The sequence below is a fragment of the Dermacentor silvarum genome, chromosome 10, assembly GCF_013339745.2.
Source record: "Dermacentor silvarum isolate Dsil-2018 chromosome 10, BIME_Dsil_1.4, whole genome shotgun sequence".
Classification (NCBI taxonomy): Eukaryota; Metazoa; Arthropoda; class Arachnida; order Ixodida; family Ixodidae; genus Dermacentor; species Dermacentor silvarum.
Genome location: NC_051163.1, coordinates 42,043,239 through 42,067,025, shown reverse-complemented (window position 1 = coordinate 42,067,025; position 23,787 = coordinate 42,043,239). Strand labels below are relative to the sequence as shown.

At 49.0% G+C, this 23,787-nt stretch overlaps 1 protein-coding gene across 1 annotated transcript in view; it reads right to left on the bottom strand.

The window, feature by feature from the left end:
* The window catches only part of LOC125941004 (uncharacterized), a 25,129-nt gene extending 2,372 nt beyond the window's left edge, over nt 1-22,757 (bottom strand). The window contains exons 1-2 of the mRNA XM_049657876.1: nt 21,508-22,757; nt 20,156-20,407 (exon numbers count right to left, since the gene is read on the bottom strand). Coding sequence (XP_049513833.1) covers nt 20,156-20,407; nt 21,508-21,896 — 641 coding nt within the window. The 5' untranslated portion in view covers nt 21,897-22,757. The remainder of the gene's footprint in view (nt 1-20,155; nt 20,408-21,507) is intronic.
* Between the last annotated feature and the right edge of the window lie 1,030 nt (nt 22,758-23,787).

The window sequence follows — 23,787 nt, the reverse complement described above, 5'->3', positions numbered from 1 at the left end:
CGGCCTCGGCGCCCGCAGCGAAAGTACGTTGAATATGCCGTGGAACGCGTCTCCGCCCCAATCCAGTTAAGTCCAGTTCGCTCGCAGCGCCCTCGCACAATTTTTCCACACGCGGCGCCTCAGCTGGAGAGCGCCGTTCGGCCCACTCGACCATTGTCTAATACACTCTAGTTCCAAGTTCTAGTTCAAGAATGATTCATTAAAAAATGTGGTTGATCCCTCTTATATAGGAATCGGTATAGAACACGAAAGTGAAACGTGTCTTCACAGAAGTAGTGTAATGTTTATTGCACATTGATATATAATGTCTATTGGTGTTTTGTGGCTAAAGCGCCCTTAGGCGTTGATGCACCCACGCTGACGCCTGGTGGCACGTCTCCTCCATCACGACTACCAACGTCGATGACCATGAGCAACCGTCGTGCATATGGAAGCTGCACTACGCTGCACACGCTAGCACAACGCGAAAGACGAAGCACGTAACTGACACACTAATACAACGCGCAAGACAAAGCACGTAACTGAATCGTCACCGAGTCAAATCAGCGCGTACAGCGCGTCGTAATTGCAGCCTCCGCGATCAACTTCAGAAACATTTTCAGAGCTAATTGCGGAGGCCACGCTCCGCTGTGCTGAGTACGGTGAACGCCACCTAGGTGGCGTTGGTAGTGCTTCTTGATGCCAGCGTCCCTTCGAATGCTGGCATCGAGGCGTCGTAGTGCTGAGACCACCGAAGCGTTCACTGTCGGTGCGCGTTAGTGTCATAATGCAGTACTTCTCTTTTCTGCTCTTAGGCGGCGGCACCGCCCCGAGCAAGAGCGCGGGTACACGGAGGAGTGTTAAGCCCAGACCACACGTACGCTTGCGGACGCGCGTAAGCTCGCGTCTACGCGCCTTGCGGTTGCCGCGCCTAGCGAGGAATGGCGGTTTGCATCCACAAATACGCGCGACAGCGCGCGCTCACTGGCCTCACTTGTTTACACCTTGGCAGACGCCACTTCGTATTTCGTTGTTGGAAGTGCTTCAAAATGCTACGATATCTATAAACGTAATTGTTATCATTTTGGAACTCTTAGATCAACATAAAAAGTGAAGAAGAAGCATTTTCTTGCATGGTATAATTCTGATTAACTGAGAGTTGAATGTACATTCATCATCATGATGATGATGATGATGAATGTACCGCGCCGTCGCTGCGTAGCCAGGCGCGCCGACGCGAGGCAGCCCAGGCGCGCGATAACTGAGTGGAGCTGATCACCGAGTTCGCGCCGCGTTTCGACGCGTACGAGTCGTGCCGCACCGTCTGCGCATGCGTGGGCGCGCGGACGCGAGCTTGCGCGCGTTTGCAAGCGTACGTGTGGTCTGGGCTTTAGATATATAAGGCGCGTCTGTGTAGCTCTCTGCGAATGCGTTTGTGGCGCAATAGGTTAAACGCTCGGCGATCTATCGTCGCGGACCGAGAGGTCGTGGGTTCGATTTCCAAATTTTGCATGTTTGTGGAACTTTTTCTTCTGGTTTCTTTCTTTGTATTATGTTCGTGTACATTGTAAGAACGTCATTCCGTATTTCCGTATGACGTATTTCCGTGACGGAAATACGTCAGTGAAGTCTTGGTGGACCCCGGCATAAAACACTTTCGTGTTAAAAAATTTTTACTTGTGTTGCGCCATGCACAACACAACTTGTGCACCATTATAAAATTGAGTTATATACAGGCACGGCCGGGCTCGACTGGCGCGCGCGCTCGCTTCTTACGGCCTTCGCATCGGGGCTAGTTCATGCCTATCGCCGTTGCTTGGAGGGGGGCGCTGCGACCCCACCCTCTTGCTCAGCTGCTCCCAGCCGATCTGTGCAGCGCGCGCAACGCTGGAAGATTGGGTCGGGCGCGCTTCTTACCTCACCGTGCGTTCAAGAACAAGTCGCCTAATTGTAAAGGACTCGTAAATGGTTCATCTAGGCTTCTTATAAATGGATGCAGTGTAACTGTATTAATACATCGAGCTTCTTTAAGTTCACTGGGGCTGCATGCGCCGGGGAGAACAGCTCTCCGCCATCAAATCCATTTTGAGGATGAAAATAAATATTTATTGCTCGTATGCACTTACAATGGTTGCCATACTTTCAGGCGAAAACTTGCGGGCACAGTAGCTCACAAATGTGTCTTATTCACAATTACAATCTAAAGTGTTTCCTTGGCGACTTGTGTACATAGGCCGAAGGCTTGTCGTTTTCTTCAGTCAGTTGGTTTGACTGATTTACAAGGAGTATTCTCAGAAACCTCTCGGTAATTAGATTTGCGGATCGTATCGCATGACTGTCGTCAACACCTTCAGGGCAGCTCAAGATGGGAGCGCGTTGTAAATAGGGCTGCACTGCTGCAAATAGGGCTGCACTTCTAGTACATACATTCTTGCGTGGCAGGTGTTCGGAGGCTTTATCGAAAAAAAAAAACGCTATTATTTATTTATATTTATTTTATAAATACTGCAATCACCATGCGGTGATTTTAGCAGGGTGGTACAAGCATAACGAATACATTGGTATGTACAGAAAATGGACACGTTAATAAAGAAAACTGTTATTTGAATAAATACAAAGCGTACAGGTTGGTCACACGCAACGTTACTCTAAAGAAGTAAAACACTGTCACTGCAAACATGGCACAAACAAAATAATATCACTGTAAACATGATAAAAAATAAGTTAATGTTGGCGCAGAGACGACGTCATTTTTTTAGCTGGTTCCAGTCCACTACTGTGCGCTGAAAAAAAGAATACCTAAAAGAGTTGCTGCGTGAGGAAAAAGGAGTTATAGTGAAATTATGTATTTGCCGAGTAGCGCATCCGGAGGAGAAGGCTACGATCTTTGTTATGTCCATCTTATAATTCCCCTTCATTAGTTGACGCTATCTTGTCCAAAAGCGCTAGAAACTCGGGCTAGGAACTCATTGCTTGGGAACTGGTGAAAAGAAACACCGGGTGTTTTCCCGGAACGGCACTTGCAATACGGAAGACAGCAATACACCATCACACAGCAGTTATATACCGATGTGCAATGAACGGCGCCATGTCTTGGCTGTGGCCGTGCGTACTAAAGGTTGTACGACCGTCTTCAAAATGGATAGATGAAGAACTCTATTAGTGTCCTTTTGGGCGCGGAGCCCTCAAATTACTTCATACTGAACGACACTAACAGAGCGCCGAATAAAATGCGCGGGAAAACGATCGTGCGAGCGCGAAGGCAAGCGCATGTACGCGGAGCAGGGTCAGGGTCGCAGCGCCCCTACCGCCGATGGGTGGCGAAACGTGCTGAGAAACTCTCCCATTGTTTCCCCGACGGGTGAGAAGGCCGTAAGAAGCGAGCGCGCGCGCCAGTCGAGCCCGGCCGTGATAGATACAGGGTGTTTCAGTGAACACTTTAAAAATGTTTAATGGTTGCCTGTGGCAGATAGAACATTTCTGGTTCATCAGCTGGTCTACTTCAAGAGGCGGACATTACTTGCATAAAAAAATTGAAATGCTTAATGGCTAATTAACAAAAACTCACGAATTAAGTTTTTAACTAATCACCTTATGGCCCATGTTGCAAATTGCAAATTCTTGCCGTGCAGTTCGCAAGGCAGATCCACTTGGAACGAATTCTCAGGATGACACCAGTTTCGATATATTTAACGAACTTTGCGAACTCCAGTTACTTTCGTTACAAAACGTCGTTTTATGCATTGAATCACAAAAGCTTCCAAACCCGTGGAAGTGCCAAAAATGCTTCCCCTGCATAAGAACCACTTCGATGTTCTGTGTTAGCTCCTGTGCATATATATATAGTCATGACCGGTTCATAGAAAATGGGCCTAGCGACAAACTGCATAATACATTGCTGCACACTAATTTTCCTCGAGTTATCCTGACCCTAGTGATGCAATTGTAAGACTTAGATGCCGTGATCCTTCGTACCCGCAAGAACGGGAGGGTTCACAAGTACGTCATAGGAACGGGAGATGCGAACGCATTTCTCTGTATGCGAGGGCGTGTTCGTGTTTTGTTGCACTTTCCCAAATGCACTCTTGAAGAGGAAGGTTGAACTATGGTACCATTAGAAAGGTCTTGTAACGAGCCAATGCTGCGGTGATATACCAGTTCTATATGCTCCTATGCTCGCGTGATTTTAATTAAATTTCAGTATATTCGAACCAAGCACTCGAACAAAACCATTTGTCTGGCTTTGCATGCATCAGATCACTTTGTATTGCCTGATCTTCTTGCAGCCTTTAAACTGGTCAAGATTTCCTAAATATTGTTTGCAGTTTTTTAAGGGAGCGGGGGAGGGGGTAACAGAATGAGAGTGGGAAATAAGAGTATCGGACTCATTTCATTTTGCCTGTTATCATTGCGCACTACAAGCACGCTGATCGAATCGACACGGCAACACAGTTCAATTACAATAAAGTGCATTTGAAACACATGGAACCACAATGCATTCACACGATTACCTAAAAAAACCGTAAAAAATATAAAACAACATAGCTCGTGATTGCCGCCAGCGGGGACGCTCCTTCGCTGCATCATTCTCCGAGAGATAGCATCGCGGCGACTAGCTCGCAGCGGTTTTCCAGGACGCCTTCCACCAGACTTGTGCAAGGAGACTGGCATTTCAACATTGCGGGGCCCGAAATTAGCTTACATAGGACAAGTGAGCTCCCGGTATCATCAAAAGTTAGTCACGTGAACGTCGTCTTCTTGTGGCAGCCGTGACCGGGCCAGGAAAAAAAAATGGCTTAGGCATCACGTCGTACATCCCGTTACTGCAGCTGCCTGTTTCTTGCCGTTGTCGATGGACGAAAACGCTCTTCTGCACGATAAGGACTTGCCATCACTGCACTCTTGTGAACCGCGAGCAACGTCGACAGTTCTACACGAGTGAGCTGCCACTAAAGTCAGCTGTTCAGCTTCAAAAACAACAGCCGTGGTCAGTGCGGCTGCCCGCTGCTGTTCTGCCGCCACAGCCGAGACAGGGAGCTGCCAAGAAGACGTGAGTGCGATGCTGTAAGAACCGACGGCTGCATCCTGTGGTCGTCTTGCCGCGTTCCGGGCTGTTAGGAACGGGTTGGCGTTTCATCTCAGCGCTGCCGTCCGTTGTTGCGGGTCGGAGATTAATCCGCCGCTGCTGCCAGTTGTTAGGAACGGGTTGTTGAGACTCGGGTAGCGTTTAGGCCGGTGAGCCTTCAGCCAAAGGGATGAGTACGTCCGGGAGTAAGAGCGAGAGAAAAAAAGGGTTTATTTTACATATTTACAGTGGCTCCGAATATCGAAGCCCATTCCATGGGGGAGCACTTTGAAAGTCTCAGCTCACTACATGTCTGAGCACATGTCAGAACTCGTCAGGACACACCACTGCACGCAAGGTGTCTCCTTATAAAACATCGGTCTTCCCTAGTTGACCCGACTAGGGAATCAGATGACCTTGATGCGGCCAATCAGACGGGCCGTCTTGTTCGCTGAACTCCGCCTCCAATGTTGCACCTTCGAAGCAAGGACGAGGCAATCCGGAAACAGGGGGTTCACACTCCTTCTACGAAAGTCGGTGAGCTGTTTCTTGCCCTCCGACGGTCAGCTTGCCCGGGTCGGGAGAATGGCCTTTGCACTAATCCCCGCGTCTAACGAAGGGGGGCAAGCTTCGTGAGCTTCTTTGTCATCGCGTCCCAGCTGGTGTCGCGTCGCGTCGACAAGTAGGCGGCGGCTGATGAAGGGGGTGGCATCGTGGGAAGCACCTGAAGAATGCGCACTGCCTAGTTGGGGCGCTTGTTTGCCTGTCTCGTCGGTGTCTGGCACTGTCGCCGTCTGAGCGACGCTCATGAAAGGGCCTGCCTCGTTGGGAAACAATGAAAGAATGCGCCCGGCCGATTTGGGACGCAACAGACTCCTCCCCCGCCGGAAGATCCGACCTGAGGGTGACCAGCTGTCAGGTTGCCCGAAGCGTCGGTGGTCGGTCGAGAGCTCGGGGTTTCTTCTTGAAATGATAGCCGATGACACACTCGAGCATGAGGTCCCAGCATTAACCTCGTTGTGGCCTTTTCCGTGGGAATACACAAGCACACACACGACCACAGGGCACAGGAAAGCGCCGTGCTCGCACCGAGAGCCATCGGGTCTAGCGAGCAAATCAACGCGCCTGCCCTTATCTAATAATAGCACCAAAGCAGCCATCAAATCACTGAACCTTCGCTGAAGCCCACAATATTAAGATTAGACCAGGATTCACAATCTTCTCGCAACCTCTGACAGAGAAGAGCAGTCCTGGTGACAAAGCACCACATAGCGCTCAAGCGCCCGAAATCCGTTTAAATCCACCAGGCCTCGCTTGTCCCAATAATTTGGACCCAAAATTTTGTGCCGCCAAAGCGAGCTCTCATGAACCTCTGAGTTCACCAAAACTATATCGTCGTGCTGCAGGGAGCAAATGTAGAATTCTCGAAAATTATCTAAATAAATGATAAATGAAATATCATACGCAGCACAAACGCCATGAACAGTCTAACATCCGCTAGTATCGCACGTACTAGTGCCACTGAGAGCCACATTTGCATCATGAATGTACTGTCAGAGTCGCTTTAACTTTACGGACAAACTCACATGTAATACGTGCGAATCACGCACTAACAATTTCTTCCTCTTGTCCATATCAGACATACACTAAAGAAACAAACACAATCTTGCGTAAATTACACGACAACACTACAAGACTCGCGAACATTTCTAAAAAGTGATGTGATAATCAAGCGCGCACTACAGGCTTTAAACCAATAGGCTGGACCTGACGCTACAAGCGTAGCTCGCACACAAAAAAAGAAGACTGTCGGCTTAAAAAAGAACGACACGTCGAAAAATGTTTCAAAAATCTAACGCGCGCGAACCATCTATTTCAAAATATCGATTAGCTTCTAAAACAAACAAATTTAAACACAGCTTGAAACGGGCATCGAAATGATCTCTAGTCTCGGAGTTCTCAAAACATTTCACCAAACACACAAAAAGAAAGAAACAAACAAAATTATGTTTCCGCAAAACCTGAGTCGCTTTTCAGTCCGAGTAGCCTATGGTTGCGTCAAATCTTTAAGCCGTACTCGAGGCGGGCGCGGTCTGAGGGCTCTTCGTGTTAACGAGGTTGTACAAAGGGCACGTAGGTTAATCTCCTCACTGCCCACCCTCGACACTGCACAAGCAGGCATCATGCCTTCTGAGCGCCGTGCGACGATTCCGCTGCCGCGCGTGACCGATTCGCGTCGCCGTACCGGCTCGCTCTCCAGTGTCATGCCTAACACACTTCGAAAAGAACTGAACGAGGGGGAACATAATTGCCCCCTTCGTGCCACCTTCTCTTTTGTCCACCTTCGCGCCGATCGGCCCTTTCTTTTCTTCCTCCTTCGGCGGTTCGGACGCGCTGTGTCTGAAAACATTCCAAGTGCCAAACGCGCCGTTCGAACTCTTTGACTGCGCTCCTCACTGGGTTTAGCGCCTTTGTTCGACCGCGTTGCCCTGTCTGCCGCATTCCCAACTTTGCGACGCCGTTTCTTCCTAGCACGTTTACTAGTGCTCATTTTCAAGCCTTCCGCTTGAATGTCGTGCTGACCAGCACTTATTTCATCGGTCACTATTTCTATTTCAACCGCACAGTCTGAATGATTTGCGGGTAAATCATTCCTTTCAATGCAATCTCGACTGGCGGAGAGCTTCAAACACTCAGGGACAATGCAGCTATTTTCATTTGCACAAACTAGCTCGTATACATGGGAGCTGTCCATAACTGCACTGCCCTGCCTACATTGTGCTTTCGAGCACTTTCCTGACCGATTGGACTCTGCACAGGTGCTCTTGTCTGACGACTCGGGGCCACTTCTGGCTTCTGCAAGAGCTACCTTCGCGACGTACTCCCTGGATAACTGTGCCAAATCGTCCACAGCTGGCCTAGCTGCTTCTCTAGTATTCCATTGGCACAGTACCTCGTCGCGCTCAATACGGTCCCCATTAACGGGCTTCTCAAGAACTACGTCACGGTCTACGGATGTGGCCTCACCTGTGAACGTACCATTAGGCTCACGGGGATCAGCCTCTCTTTCTACCATCGGTAGAACCGTGCGTGCTACTTGTTTGCACTTTCCGTGCTCTACTTCTACGGGTGCCTGACATTTCTGTTCCTCCACTTCAAAACCCTGTTCCAATCTTTCAACCTCTTGACTGAGAGCTTCTATCTCTTCGTGTTGTTGCCTAATCCAATCCTGTCTTTTCAACTCCTCCTCATTCTCAATTGCTTCCTGTTCCTGCTCTTTTAGAATTGAGTTGCCGAAGTATTCAAAGTATTCCTGATCACTGTTGCTTTCTAAAATTGCTCTAATTTCGGCTTCTGATCTGTCCTCCTCTACCTCTACGTCGAGCTCTTCACACAACCGCAACAAGCTAGCTCTCGTCAAACTCATGAGGTCCATGATCACTACTTTAGGCTTTGGCTCAGCTATTCCACAATATATACTTGCTGCAAAACCCGCACAAATCACAATGCAAGTAAAAAAACTACCAGTGGTTCAATTCTGTTTTCCCAAGAGAATTTGAAGCCTGGAAAATATAGCAAAAACCAAATGCCTACACACAGAAGTAGTACCAAGTCCCCAAGTACTGCTCCACCGCATCGAATCAATTCAAAGAAGACGAAAATCCTGGGCCGCCTTTAAATGATAAGAATTACGGTAGTTCTCCACTTCCCAATTACTCCCACACAAGAATGAGGTCTGGCTTTAGTAGCTGGTTCAGATCTATGCAGAAAGCTGCTTTCTGCTTGGATGCGCAACAAACACAGTATCAAATGGGCAGTTGTACACGCTTCATCGGTTTTTAGAAAGTCTAGGCTAAAAGATCCGATGACTCAAGCGCAAAGCCAGGCACTCACCCTGTACCGTGCAGTCATGATGCGCTGCGTTTATCCAGCCGCTCGCGAACCAGTTGGCGATTGGCGTTGGCTGTAGGTTTCATCTTGCCGCTGTCATCCTGTCGATCGTGAATCAGTTGTTGGTGACTGGCGTCGGTTGCAGCGTCCATCTCACCACGGCCATCCAGTTGGTCGCGAACGAGATGCCGGCGACTGGCGTTGACTGAAGGGTCGATCTCACCGTGTTCATCCAGTTGCTCGCGGCTCGGGGTTAGGATTCATCCTATAGCTGCCATCCAATTGTTAGGAACGGGTTGGCGTTTCATCTCAGCGCTGCCATCCGTTGTTGCGGGTCGGAGATTAATCCGCCGCTGCTGCCAGTTGTTAGGAACGGGTTGTTGAGACTCGGGTAGCGTTTAGGCCGGTGAGCCTTCAGCCAAAGGGATGAGTACGTCCGGGAGTAAGAGCGAGAGAAAAAAGGGTTTATTTTACATATTTACAGTGGCTCCAAATACCGAAGCCCATTCCATGGGGGAGCACTTTGAAAGTCTCAGCTCACTACATGTCTGAGCACATGTCAGAACTCGTCAGGACACACCACTGCACGCAAGGTGTCTCCTTATAAAACATCGGTCTTCCCTAGTTGACCCGACTAGGGAATCAGATGACCTTGATGCGGCCAATCAGACGGGCCGTCTTGTTCGCTGAACTCCGCCTCCAATGTTGCACCTTCGAAGCAAGGACGAGGCAATCCGGAAACAGGGGGTTGACACTCCTTCTACGAAAGTCGGTGAGCTGTTTCTTGCCCTCCGACGGTCAGCTTGCCCGGGTCGGGAGAATGGCCTTTGCACTAATCCTCGCGTCTAACGAAGGGGGGCAAGCTTCGTGAGCTTCTTTGTCATCGCGTCCCAGCTGGTGTCGCGCCGCGTCGTCAAGTAGGCGGCGGCTGATGAAGGGGGTGGCATCGTGGGAAGCACCTGAAGAATGCGCACTGCGTAGTTGGGGAGCTTGTTTGCCTGTCTCGTCGGTGTCTGGCACTGTCGCCGTCTGAGCGACGCTCATGAAAGGGCCTGCCTCGTTGGGAAACAATGAAAGAATGCGCCCGGCCGATTTGGGACGCAACAGGGCGCACACCACCGCACTGACAGCGACTCTGGGCGGGGGTGACCTGCCACGGGAGAAAGGATGCTGATGTGTGACTGCGCCTCAAAGAGAACCGTTGTTAGTATATCTGCACGTATAGCATATGCAGGAAATATAGAAACATTTACGACTGATATAAAGCATTTTGTGGCACTGCACCACTGCTTCTAGGTTCGGGCTTGTCTGAAGCTGCTAACGATGTGTTCGAAACAGCTAAGTGAATATATTTCAGACTACTCAGCATTGTTCCAGTGTCTTTAGGACGAGTAAAGCGGAGATTTATCTTTGTCCCCTCTACGTAAGAAGGCCCACGTCACATGACACTATTACGTTAACGAATTTTTGTTAAAAACATAGTAAAGTCTTCTAAAAGCTTCTGAGAGTAACTGTAGAAGATGCGGGGCACGTAATACGGAACAGCAGCATGGTCCCATATTAGCGCCTTTGTTCGACCGCGTTGCCCTGTCTGCCGCATTCCCAACTTTGCGACGCCGTTTCTTCCTAGAAACGGCGTCGCTAACCAGCTAGAGAGCTGGTTAGGCGGCGTTGCTGTTCCGGGACATGCAGCGCCATCTGTGTCGCCGGCAAGCACTCATAGGTTGGTTGTTTGCGTGCGCCTCCAATGCGTCCTAGGGAAATGGCAGCGATTAGCGACCACCGCGTGTTGTTTTACGGTTTCCGCAGGATAAATAATGTTGACAGCTACTTTAAGAAGAGTTGCTTGTCGATTGGGAGGAAACTGTACGCGAGTGGGCATGTGTACGGTATCAAATAGGAATTACTGAGCGCGACGAGGCCGTCCGATATCGTCGGGAAATGCATAGCACAAATGAAATCCGTAGGCTACGAGGTGCGACTGCAGGCGAGCTTTTTGTTTTTTGATTCTCGTATGTGTAAGTAATTAGGCTGACATTGCTCTTTTTTTTTTTTTTTTAGTTATCAGCAGGAGAGAGAATCATAACACAAGCGAGCTGCACATGCAAGGCTGGCTGCGCGTGCTGGTGCAAACACGCCGTGGCTGTGGCAGTGTTTGTAAATGATTACAAACAAACGTCTTGCACTGATTTGCCGTGCACGTGGAACAAGCCTTCCAACCGGCCAAACCTTGATGCCAAGAAGCCTTCAAGAAGAAAAAAAAGGGAAACAAGCTACTGTGAAACTCTATCCCAGTGGCGCAACGACGGGGGGGGGGGGGGGATTCGGGGGTTGTAACCCCCCCCCCCCTGAGGCCGACTTAACCCCCTTTTGTTTAACCCCTTTTATTTCCTTACGCATTTGAGTGCTGCAACTTAGATGTAAGACGCGCAATCGGCTGCACACTCGCAAAAAGCGCATTTTTTGACAATTTCCCGTGAAGAAATCGAAATTAGTGCTGTTTAGATGGTATTGGCAAACTGTCAACCCCCCCCCCCCCCCCCCTGGCAGAGATCCTGGGTGCGCTACTGCTCTGTCCCATCTCACTAACGGCCGCGCTTCATAAGTCTTGACTTCCTTATTTTAGCCACGCTGTTATTGACTCCTAAGAATTGAAAAAAAAAATAGTTTGCTCCAAGCTTTGCTGACGCTCCCCTTTGGTACCTCTAAAGCTTAGTCTTGGGCAACACGCCATCATTTTTTTTTTTTTGTAGCACGAGGGAAATAATGTCGGCTCGTATGATGGTGCTGAGCTATCGAGCTCTTTTCGTTCCTAACAAAGTGGACACTGCAAATGTGCGTCTGATTCCGCACCGGCCGCCAGTGCTCGCCATTCGGGCTGGAAAAGAGAAATTAATTGTTCATACATGAGTACAAAAGGCAAAAATAAGCACATTAAAGTTAGATCGTTCATGGACGAAGTCCGAGGCGTTGTTTATCTTGCGCGCCGCACAGCCATGATCCAACGTTGTCTTCTTTCAGTTTCGTACGATTTCCAGAACCGGTACAATTTTACAGGCAGTTCTTTTCCAACAGTGTTCCTATAGCTATTATGGCAGCCATACACGCAGCGGTACGGAGAAGTGCCGGACTTTCGCGACTTTTTCGCGTCCTTTTGGCGAGCTGCCATGCTGCTCTAACGTGACTGCGCGCCTGGGAGCAATAAAACAGCCAACCTAACTTTACCGCCGCCTACGGCAGGTGGCGCTACCAGCTCAGCTGGAAACACCAGCGCACTAGCCCTATACAAGCTTCCGTCACGGAAGGTAGTACGATTTTAAAGCTGTTGAACGAGGTGCGTTTCCATGGCTTCACATCGTGTGAATAAAGAAAATACAGCCTCCCCCGATCTTTCTTCGTTTCACCATTGAAATTCCTCTATTCACACTGAACAACTTTTTTTTTTTCACGGCATCGTCTTCACATAAATATGCTACATAGGGGCAATGTGGTTAATGCACGATCCGTTATAAACTGCTATCTACCCCGTTTTTCTAGAAAGGTGAAACTAACGAAATCTAGCAGAAAATAGTTATACCAACTTATGTCATTATGCACGCATTTGTAAGAAGTTTCATATAACGTTTTTTTTCTTTTTTTACCGGCAAACAAGACGTCAAGCGAGGCAAGTAAACAAGCACACTCAACAAAAGCGCCCATTGTATCAGCAGTACTGCCTCACGATAAAGAACTCGCCAGTTCTCTTGAACGATAGTCATAAGGCTCGAAACCAGCGGCAAGAGGGTGCCGTCCTGGCCTATGTGAGCCTATTAGCAGCCCAAAACCGACTCCTGGGTATATTGATATCCTTGCAGGCAGCGTTGATATCTTATTTTATATTTTGGAAACAAAAAGCACAACCCTCGCGTCAATAAAATGTAAACGCGAAGCGCGGCCGCTGCGCGAAGCATGCGGACGGCGCCTAAGAAACGCTCCCACCCGCGCGCGCCTGTCCCGGAGCAGTGGCGCCGCTGCGATGGCGCGGAGAACTAGGCGCCTCACACCGGTTTCGGGCTATGTGGCAGGCCGCACCTCGTGCGTTTCATCGAGCGGCCGTGGTTATGCACTGCATGTTAGGGCCGACTTTCGCTTACACTAAAGTACGCCCGTAATTTTTGCTGCACAATAAGGGTGAATCTTTCGAAAGGTTGCGCTATCATGCACGATCTGTCATTCTAGTGCGATCTCCTTGTTTGTAGACACGAGCGTGGCCATGTGGACTCCAGTCCAAATGGCGAGTTGTGTGCACTGTGCAGCAAGAGTAAATACAAGAAACATGCCTAGTTTGTTGTAGTTTTTTAATTCTAGACTTTATTTCCAGGTCAACCATTCCCAAAGGCTCTGGGACCCCCAGCTTAAGGCCTAGGCTCTGGCAGAAGCCGATGGAAGCATTGTCACAGCCATTGCACCTGTATGTATGGGCTGGGCGAAGCGAGCTCACACAAGAGGCACATCATGTGCTGTTGTAAGGGTGTTGTACTCATGCCCGTACTCCTTGGCTGCTTTGGAGATACAGGCAGCATTGGATACCTCCAAATTTTGCCTCGAGCACACCAATCTCATCCTGCGTTTAATACGGGCACATGCACATTACTTTCGAGTACAGGCTCAAGTGACTGTGTTGCATATTGTGATTTTGTCGTCTGGACACAAATCCTTGCACATAAAGAGGGTTGATGCCTTTTTTGGGGGAGCTCTTACCACCTGTAAGAGTTAGTGGGAGAAGAAAAACCAGACAGACGTTGGTGCCTGGTGTCCACCAATTATATGTTAACAGGGTCCGCTCAGTCAGGCGGGAGCGAGACCAAGCGCTGCTATCCTTTGATCTTGCAACCGCCGATTCCACTGCTCGCGCACCGTCAGCGTGCGGGGTGTGCCGTCGTCTTTTTGGTCGGATCACTGTGGCTCGAAGTAGCGCGCTACAGGGTCCCCCTTCTAGCGAAGGAATCCGCGAGAGCGGGACGAATGGCGGAGAGGAGGATGGTGGTGGTAGTGGTGGTGCGAAACGCACGTGGCTAGTAGGACTGGCTGTTTGGGAGGGAATGTGGCAGCAGAAGTAGCTAGAGCGTCAAAGTCGGCAGGTTTCAGATGGTCGACGGAGACCGCATCTTCATGGACGTTGATGAGCAATAGAAGGCATTTAGGTGTACTCTTGAGTACCTTAACGGACCATCATACGGGCACCGTAGGGAGGCCGCACAGTGTCGTGGCACACAAAAAGTGCGTGCAGTCCTGGAGGTCAGGATCGACGTACACAAAACGGGAGGAATGTCGTCCGGGAGGGGTGGGGGGGGGGGGTAACGACAGTACGCATAGCTCTGCGTAGACGGTAGGCGTGGTCGGAAACGTCAGCAGGTACGGTGGGCGAGTTGTCGAATTCGCCAGGGACGCGAAGAGTGGTGCCAAACGTAAGCTCGGCGGCGCTGGAGGCAGTCGCTCCGAAGAGCGGTGCGGGTGCCAAGCATAACGGAAAGGATGGCGCTCGATCCATGAAGGGAAAAGTCGAAGCCATGAGTGAATCCTTCAGTTGGCGGTGAAAACGTTCGATGATCTTATTGGATATTGGGTGGTGAGCAGTAGGCTTGATGTGACTGACCCCGAGGAGCCGAGACAGATTGGAGAGCAATCTTGTGTCGAATTGACGGCCACGGTCGTTTGTAATGGGGGAAGGGTCACCGTGGGGACTAATCCAGAGCTATCAACTCCGCCGTTATGTCCAGGAGGGGCATCGCTTCAGGTCATAAGGTGAACCTGCCAATGCAGGTTAAGATATAGCGATGGTTCCCACAGGGAGGAAGGGGGCCGACAATATCGACGTGCAGATGGCTGAAGCGGGCGTCTGGGGACGGGAATGTGCCAAGAGGAGTCGCAGTGTGGGGATGCGTTTTAGACTGGTGGCAGTTAATTGAGGCACGCGCGTGACCGGCGACGAACATCTACGTTGATACTAGGCCACTCATAATGACAAGGGACCAGTCGATGCGTTGCGCGAATGCCAGGATGAGCCAAAGAATGGAGGGCATCAAAGACGGTCCAGCGGTATGGGCGAGGTACGTAGGGATGAGGGTGTCCGGTCGACGCATCACAAACGAGGGGTACGTCGCAGTCAGGGAGCAAGGCATCTTCAAAGACCAGAGAGGTGCCGCTCGTGCGAAGCAGCTGGGGCTTGGCGTCGATACTCAGAACGGCAGCGATAGCCGTGAAGTCGATGACCGGTCGGCCGTGGTCTGTTGCAAGAATGGCGGCGCGAGAAATTGCGTCGGCAACGACGTTGGATTTTGCACTGACGTGGTGAATGTGGCTGGGGTACGTGTTCAGAGATATAGGCGAGCTGTCCGATTTAGCGGGGAGCGTAGAATGAGTTGCGGGACGCCAGTGGTTTATGGTCAGTAAGGACATGAACGGAGCGTCGCTCGAGAAAATGTGGAAAGTGCTTCACAGCCAAATAGATGGCGAGCAACTCTTGGCCGAAGGTGCTGTAGCGGCGCTCAAGGGGCGCAAGCTTCTAGGAAAACAAGGCGATGGGCTGTCAAGTGTCAGCGACTAGACAGCTGTGTCCGATGCGTCAACCATGACAGATGTTGAGGCGTCGCATTTGGGGTGGCTGAGGAGCGTCGCGCCGACAATGGCTTCTTTGATGCCTATAAAGCGCGGTCAGCGGTGTCGTTTCAGGGCACGGGAGTATTCAGGGTCTTGAGGCCTAAGCGAATGTCGTGGAGAGACTGCAATATATTTGCGCAGCGAGGAATGAATCGGCGGTAATAGTTGGCGAGGCGAAGAAATTCGCGCAGTTGCCTGCTGGTGGATGGGTGAGGAAATTCACGGGTGGCTGTGAGGCGGGTCGGGAGTAGACGAATGCCGTGTGCGTTGACGCGATTGGCAAAGAAATCCAACTCCTTAACACCGACCTCGCCCTTCGGACCGTTAACGACAAGACCAAACTTGCTGAGTCTTGCGAGCACTAGACGTAGGTAGAGACCACGTAATACCTGCCTGGGCAACGAGACGCTGAGAGGTCTGGGCCGCATTACGAAGGCCGCAACGTATGCGCAGGTATTCGAATAGGTCGAAGGGTCACGGCTATAATGGCGGTTTTAGGAACTAAAGGGTTACCCAGGAATCTGGTGGTTGGCTTTCACCAGGCCGACCTTGCTGAAGATACTGCAGCCGTGCAGTGCCGACGTAAACTTCTGTATGGGGGGGAATGGGGTCCGGGACATTGGCCTTAAGGTTGTTATGGGGGCGGTCGACAGGCGGGCTGCGTAAAACACCACGAACCGCAGCAGTATTAGGCGGAAGTGCTCCAACGACGTGGTCGAACACGGTCAACTGCTGCGAGCTGAGGTGGTGACGACGGAACAGGGATTCGATGGTTATGAACCAAAATTCCGACTCCAACGACCAGAACTCGGGGTGCTTGACATCGGAGACCACGGACTCGCGGTGTGGTGGCGCTATGGCGGTACTTGGTGGGAGGAATCCGAGGTCATGACTTATTGGACTGAAGGCGAACTGCGAAAACAGCGGGGCTCGAATTCTTGGCGGCGGTAGGCCTAGCGAAGCAGCAACGGCAAGTGTAGGAGCTGAGACTGATGACGCGAAGTCTGGAGCCACCAATTTGTGGGAGAAGAAAAACCAGACAAGACGTTTGTTCCTGGTGTCCACAAATTATATTTTAACAGGGTCCACTCAATCAGGTGGGAGCGGGACCAAGCTCCGCTGGTTTTTGATCTTGAAACTGCCGATCCCACTGCTCGCGCACCGTCAGCGTGCGGGGCGTGTTATTGTCGTCTTTTTCGTCGGATCACTGTGGCACGTAGTAGCGCTTTACAAGTTCTTTGGTTATGTTGTTTTGCCAGAGCTCTTCGCCCAGTACTATAATAGGGCAAACGCCGTATCCACCAGTAGCACTGACTACTGTTTTTGCTACGGCCAAGGCCCCGAAGCAGAGAAGGTACTGGCACGCAATGGTTCTGTTTGCAAGTACAAGTTGTTCCACCACACATGCCTCGGAATGAGACGTGCTGCAAAGCAAAAGTCATGCATGGTTTTCCCAAAAGTGCGCTACCAAAGCCGGCAGTCAAACTGAACTGAAAGCACCTGGCAGAAGGCAGAGCCAGTGTAGAATCAACGAAAACTGTCATTAACTGTGTACCACCTCTTAACTATAAGCAAATTGTCACCTGTTGAGCAACTTGTCACCTGAATTGTAAAAGTACTGAAAGTTGGGCGAGTTGGTAGCTATTCATCTTGAAACTGCAGCGCATGCACAAGAAACGAGGACACAAGGCAAAGGTAACACACAGGCGCTGACCCGCAACTCAGTTTATTTGGGAGGGAAGTTACACGCACATATATATACATGTTTTTGGCTAACTGTCACTCTTAGTTTTATAGCGCATGCTCATGCACATGCTCACTTTAGTCAGCCTGGCTATATATATATATATATATATATATATATATATATGAGTTGCGAGTCAGCCGACTGTGTGTTACCTTTGTCTTGAATCCTCGTTTCTTGTGTGCGCGCTGCAGTTCCAAGATAAACTTGTCATCTCTTAACCAAGCGACAAAAGGAGTAATACTACGGCCTTCAATACTTTTATATCCTTACCAGAAAAAACGCTGCTCGCTTAGCAGTTACAAATATTGTGCTACCTGTTTTCTTTTTCCTTATAAATTCCCGTTCGAAATATTATTTTCAATACCTTGCCATTACATTTCCTAATAATAATGTATGTGTAGAGTTACAGCTGTGCGTAAGGTATTTCTATTTTTTCCCTTGTGTTCAGATTTTGTATACATTCCAGGTATTCGCTGTACGTATCGTTAAGTTGTTCATTTAGTTCGATGTTATAGAGTTATAGATTCTTTTACGCAATTGACCGATAATTGCAGGTGCTGCTGTTCTTCGGAAGACTATTGTATTAACTATTATTACTGCACTGTTTAAGTATCAAAAAGTTATCCTGTATTCAATTGTTACACGTGATCATGGAATAATGTAAATGTTTCTTGCCTTTTATTATGACCTTACATATGCTGTACTTGAATCGGTGTGCTTCCTGTTATTACCTCACATGGGGTTGGCAGTATTGTTAAATAAACAAAAACTTGGACGTTACTTGCCAAGTAAAAACTTGCCTGGCAGTGTCTGCATCGTTATTCGTGATACCCTCAGGGCTTCTTTATGAAACCCTGGGACTGGGGAGGGACTACTGCATCATATTAAATGTACAAAACAGTTCACAGCGCACGGAAACACATATTTAGCAATGTGAAAATTAGGAAGGAACATAAAACTGTAAAAAACATACAAATACACTAATACAGATATGATGTCAAATATATACAGCAAACAATGCTAAACAGAAAATAAAAAAAAACGTAGAAACGTTGTACGATTGTATAACAAATTTGCGTAAGATGCGAGCTATGCGTCATGTAATGCTGGCAAGTACTATTTAGTGAAAGTGGCCTACACAATAGTTTTGGCTTAAATGGAGCAGTAACTGAGAGTTCACGTGAAATTCCTACCAGGCCACAACAAAATGTTGCAAACACAGAATGAGTGTCATATGTCCAGGCCCTTAGCTTTCAGGCAAACTCCTAATCTATGCAGTCAGTTTGAATAATTTATTTCTATGCAGGCTGCTGCAGCGGTATAAATTGGGCGTAGGAGATTAAACCATATTTTCCGAGCTGTTGCTTCAGCTTGGATTTTAAACAAGCAGTACTTGCGCTTCGTTAGACACACGTACTTCATAGAGAACATTGCCTCTATGTCTGTCAGAATATATTTGTGCGTAAAAATTAGATTTGGTATTACCTTTATTGTTGCGGAATAAACGTGCATGAAAATCGCGCCTCAAGGCTGTGCAGTGACTGCACAGTACGGTTGAGCGTTTGTAGCACCAGATTTGTCTCTAGCGCATAAACGTAAGAAACGCAATGGTTTAGGCAAAATGCGATGGAACATTGCAACGCGAGCTGGCCTGGGGCCAGATCATGTAAAAAATCTTGCTTTCAAAATCAAAGGCGCACCGTGAAAGCCCGTTGTGACAGGAACCCAGGCTTAGCAGGCACAAAGGGAAGCTAAAGTTGCAGCACAATATCGCAACTACAAGGACTTTTGAGTTACGTACCTGGTTCTGTATTCTCGGCGACAACAGCAGGGCACAAATTTGTGACTAAACAGCACACTGTTACAACCATGTCCAGTGCCGTATACTTATCCCAAAGTTGATTGATAGAACAGCTTTCATAATATTGTTCCGTACTAAGCCAATGGCTCTTTCGACATGGATGCTCACGTTCACTGGCCTTCATGTGTGAGCGACGTCAAGTGCTGACAGTTGACTTTTTGCCTTTGCTGAATGCAGGGAAGCGCAGTGTCAGGCACAATACAGGCCCCCCGTTGTCAGCAATGTCAAAACCTCCATCTGCTAAAGCGACGTCCGCTTGCGTCAGTTTATCAAGTATGCCGCATTTCTCAGTGATATCCTTATCATTCACTCGTCCTTCCACCCCAGCTCTCAGATGTAAATGTCGCATACCTCAGGGGGAAGATACAAATCAGGATTTTGGCAGTGTTGCTTCCCTTGTACAGAGACAATGCTCCGCTTCTTGAGGGAGCAAAGATGACGGCCTTTCAATCTTGATTTCGAAGCAGTCAATTGCGACTGTCACCTTTGCCTTAAACGAATCTACAAATGCTTGAGGCATTGTTCTCTGAATCTTAAAGGCGGTGTTGCGTAGCGCGCGAAATGTAAGAAAATAGGACACGAGTAAAGAGGGCTCTTTACTCGTCTGTCTTTTCGCAATACTGCCGCTATGAACCACGACCAACTCGCCCAAGCTTCTAACCTAATATGCTCTGCATCTTTCCTTGATGGCAAGACTATCTGCGATTGAAGCCTCGAAAACGCAGCATGGAGCCATTCTCCAAGATCCTGCTTCTAGTGGACTTCGAGACACCAAATCTGTAAGCGAGATTCTGGAGAGGGAAGTTGCACTTTAACTTCATCAAAAAATGGCGAATCCCTTAAACTTATAGGTGAACTGTTCTGGGGCGTGTAGTTTACTGCTACCTCAATAAATTCAAACATTACCATCAAAAGTGAAAAATTGGCAATCCCTGTGTGAGAACATAATTCCGCATTGTCATCTTGAAGTGACGCTTTTGTGATCTCCAGCTGCTCTTTACGCTTCTCCGAATTGTGTAGCTCAGTGGCAAGCCTCTGGTTGTCTGCGTTGTAGGATTTCAGCGTTGCTGTTAACTGCCTTGCTTGCTCTGCGAACATGTCGAACTCTGAGGCGAGGTTTTGCCTGTCCACTTCGATGGTCCTGAGGCCTTTAATTTTCAGGTCTGTCTGGGTGACAGCATCTGCAACAATCATGGAAAATGTGTTAGTTTTACAGCGAAGCTGTCTATCGCTTAGGTTCTATGCATTTTTTTTTGGTGTCCGTCAACAGATCTGCGTGTGCAAAAACTCAGATCCCGAATTTGATGCAAAATCGCTTCATTCTATGCAAAAGCTTATACGTCTCATCACTTGGATATGAATTTTCAGTAGATTAGTTATCAATAGGCACCATTTTCAAAATCAATAGACTCGGGTAGATAAGGGTTTCTCAAAGACTTTCCGCGGTGCGACCCTCGTCGGCCATGTGTATGCTCCCATGTGTCCTACTTTTGTCGTCGTTCTGAGCGCCGGTCTCCCGGTGTGGCGGTCCCGTCGCGCGTGTCTAGTTTCTTCCAGCTCCCCGAGGTGGCGGTATACTCTTCCACGCGAATAAATACCACTGATCAGGACCACCGATCAAAATAAGTGTGTGCGCGTGTGTCTTCGGAATTGGCGCCGTCGCCGCTCAAGAAAAAATAAAATTTGCTCATACTTTTGATATAAATTCTGTGTCACCTCTATGTGGTGTGGTAAACTGCTTCGCTGGTAATCACCTTCACATCAGTGGAATGGCGCCTGATATTTTTATTCAGAGCATTCGTGAATAAAGACGTTCCTTCCACATCGGCTGCTAGCACAGACCTTTGTCGGCGCCATGGTTCGATGTTGCGACTGGTCAGGTGTGCAATCCACGGTGTTGCATTGTGAGTCACTGTCGAGTCCAAGCACTCTGCAGCAATCGGGCTGGGGCACATCAATGCCGGCAGCAGATGGGGTCGCGTCCGTTGTAATTGTACTGGCCGCGGTGGTCTTCCTTGAAGATTGCCTACGGCGCTTGTAGCACTCGGTCAGTTAGTCCGCTGAAGAATCGTCGCCTCCATGACCCAAGAGCTGCGATGGCGCCCAGTCGGGGTTCCCGTCATCCATCAATGCACAGGGCTTGACAGCAAACCGAATGAGACGATGCTCTAACGTGGTGCATTCACCAACGGATCGCCACGAGTATGAAGCCGAATACTGCGGCCCATTCGGCACGCATTTTGCAAGGTGTAAAAAATTCAAAGAAAAACAATGCTCGCCTGCCCTATAGTGGGTAGCTTTGGGTTTAATCAACATTAAACAGACCCTCTGAAATCGCAGTTTTTTCCATTCGTAAGGTGAATGCTGCTTAAAATAAGAACACTTTGCTTAACTCTGAGATGATGACCGCACACACGAATGTTATCGAGTTTCTTCAAATCCTTGCGGTCAGTACGCGCAAGCCACTCGCGTCGCCGCTTCACCGACAAACGCCTTGTCCTCTCACAGTGCCAGGTTATAACTTTCGGCAGATGAAACATTCGTTTTTCCGGGCTTCTGTTTGGCTTTGCAGACGAGTTGCTGCGGCCGCGGTAGCCGAATAGTGTACCTATTGTCATGATAGCGCTCGAAGCAAGCGTAACAAGCAGACAAATTCCACAACTACACGTACATACACAGCAGTCTATAGGCACCTCAATATTACGCCGCCACATACCGGAAGTGCCGGAGTAGCCTTGAATGACGTACGTGCATACTATGTATATGCCTTGATTGGAAGGGTATGAAGTAGAATGATTATGAATGATAGTAAATGCAAGTATGAACTGGGCTGCCACAGATACCGATGTCGAGCGGCAATTACTTTTGGAAGCCGGACGAGACAAATCAAGCTGCCGACAATGTTCTGGTACCAAGATATACTAATTGACCCTCCCTTAAGCCATTTTTCATGGCAACCCTTTTAGTACTTAGCAAAATGGAACCACATTCGCCGAACGCCAGGCCCAGGACCTTTGCCTCCTTCATAGGTTGACGTTCACACTGTAGCTGTAGATGTTCGTACTTGATTCTCTTGTGGGCGCACATGGCATTGAGTCTGTGCTGGCGTCCCTAGAAACTGCCACATCAACAATGTATATTTAGTCCAGGTCGAAACATGACTCACAGCTCGCTGGGAGACGGGAACCATGAAATTGGGAAATAAGGCAGGTAAATGCAAAACTAACGTTCCGGCCAAGCGCTTCGATCCAAAGCGGACGCAATTGGAGAAACTGAGAAGCAGGTGGAGGCAGTACAGCGCAATTTGGGAACCAAAAGGATTGAAAATGCACTAATTTCTGGAAAGGCTACAATTGGACTGAATCGATACGTGCTAATTCATTGTCAATTAAATTAATTGAAGCCTGCGGAGGTTTGTTTACGAACAGGTCGATGCCTAGACACCTGACTGCTTCGTTCCAGCTCTTGGGGCAGCCGGAGCAGGGTAGCATCCGTAATAGAACCACTTGAGCCGGTGGGCCTCGTATACCTCCAGCAAAAATACGGGGTCTTCTTTGAGTTAAGAGTCAACCCGATGTTTTAACACGAAAGTGTTTTATGCCGGGGTCCACCAAGACTTCACTGACGTATTTCCGTCACGGAAATACGTCATAGAACATAATACAAAGAAAGAAACCAGAAGAAAAAGTTCCACAAACATGCAAAATTTCGAAATCGAACCCACGACCTCTCGGTCCGCGACGATAGATCGCCGAGCGTTTAACCCATTGCGCCACAAACGCATTTGCAGAGAGCTACACAGACGCGCCTTATATATCTAACACTCCTCCGTGTACCCGCGCTCTTGCTCGGGGCGGTGCCGCCGCCTACGAGCAGAAAAGAGAAGTACTGCATTATGACACTAACGCGCACCGACAGTGAACGCTTCGGTGGTCTCAGCACTACGACGCCTCGATGCCAGCATTCGAAGGGACGCTGGCATCAAGAAGCACTACCAACGCCACCTAGGTGGCGTTGGTAGTGGCGTTCACCGTACTCAGCACAGCGGAGCGTGGCCTCCGCAATTAGCTCTGAAAATGTTTCTGAAGTTGATCGCGGAGGCTGCAATTACGACGCGCTGTACGCGCTGATTTGACTCGGTGACGATTCAGTTACGTGCTTTGTCTTGCGCGTTGTATTAGTGTGTCAGTTACGTGCTTCGTCTTTCGCGTTGTGCTAGCGTGTGCAGCGTAGTGCAGCTTCCATATGCACGACGGTTGCTCATGGTCATCGACGTTGGTAGTCGTGATGGAGGAGACGTGCCACCAGGCGTCAGCGTGGGTGCATCAACGCCTAAGGGCGCTTTAGCCACAAAACACCAATAGACATTATATATCATTGTGCAATAAACATTACACTACTTCTGTGAAGACACGTTTCACTTTCGTGTTCTATACCGATTCCTATATAAGAGGGATCAACCACATTTTTTTGAAGTGTTGCTGTGCTTCCTCCACGTTCCCCTTCAGTTCCTCATAGCTTGGTGTTACCAGGAATAAATCGTCATCGTAAGGCAGGTCCGACCACAGTCCGACCGTCTACATTGTGCTCGAAACGCGACGAGTT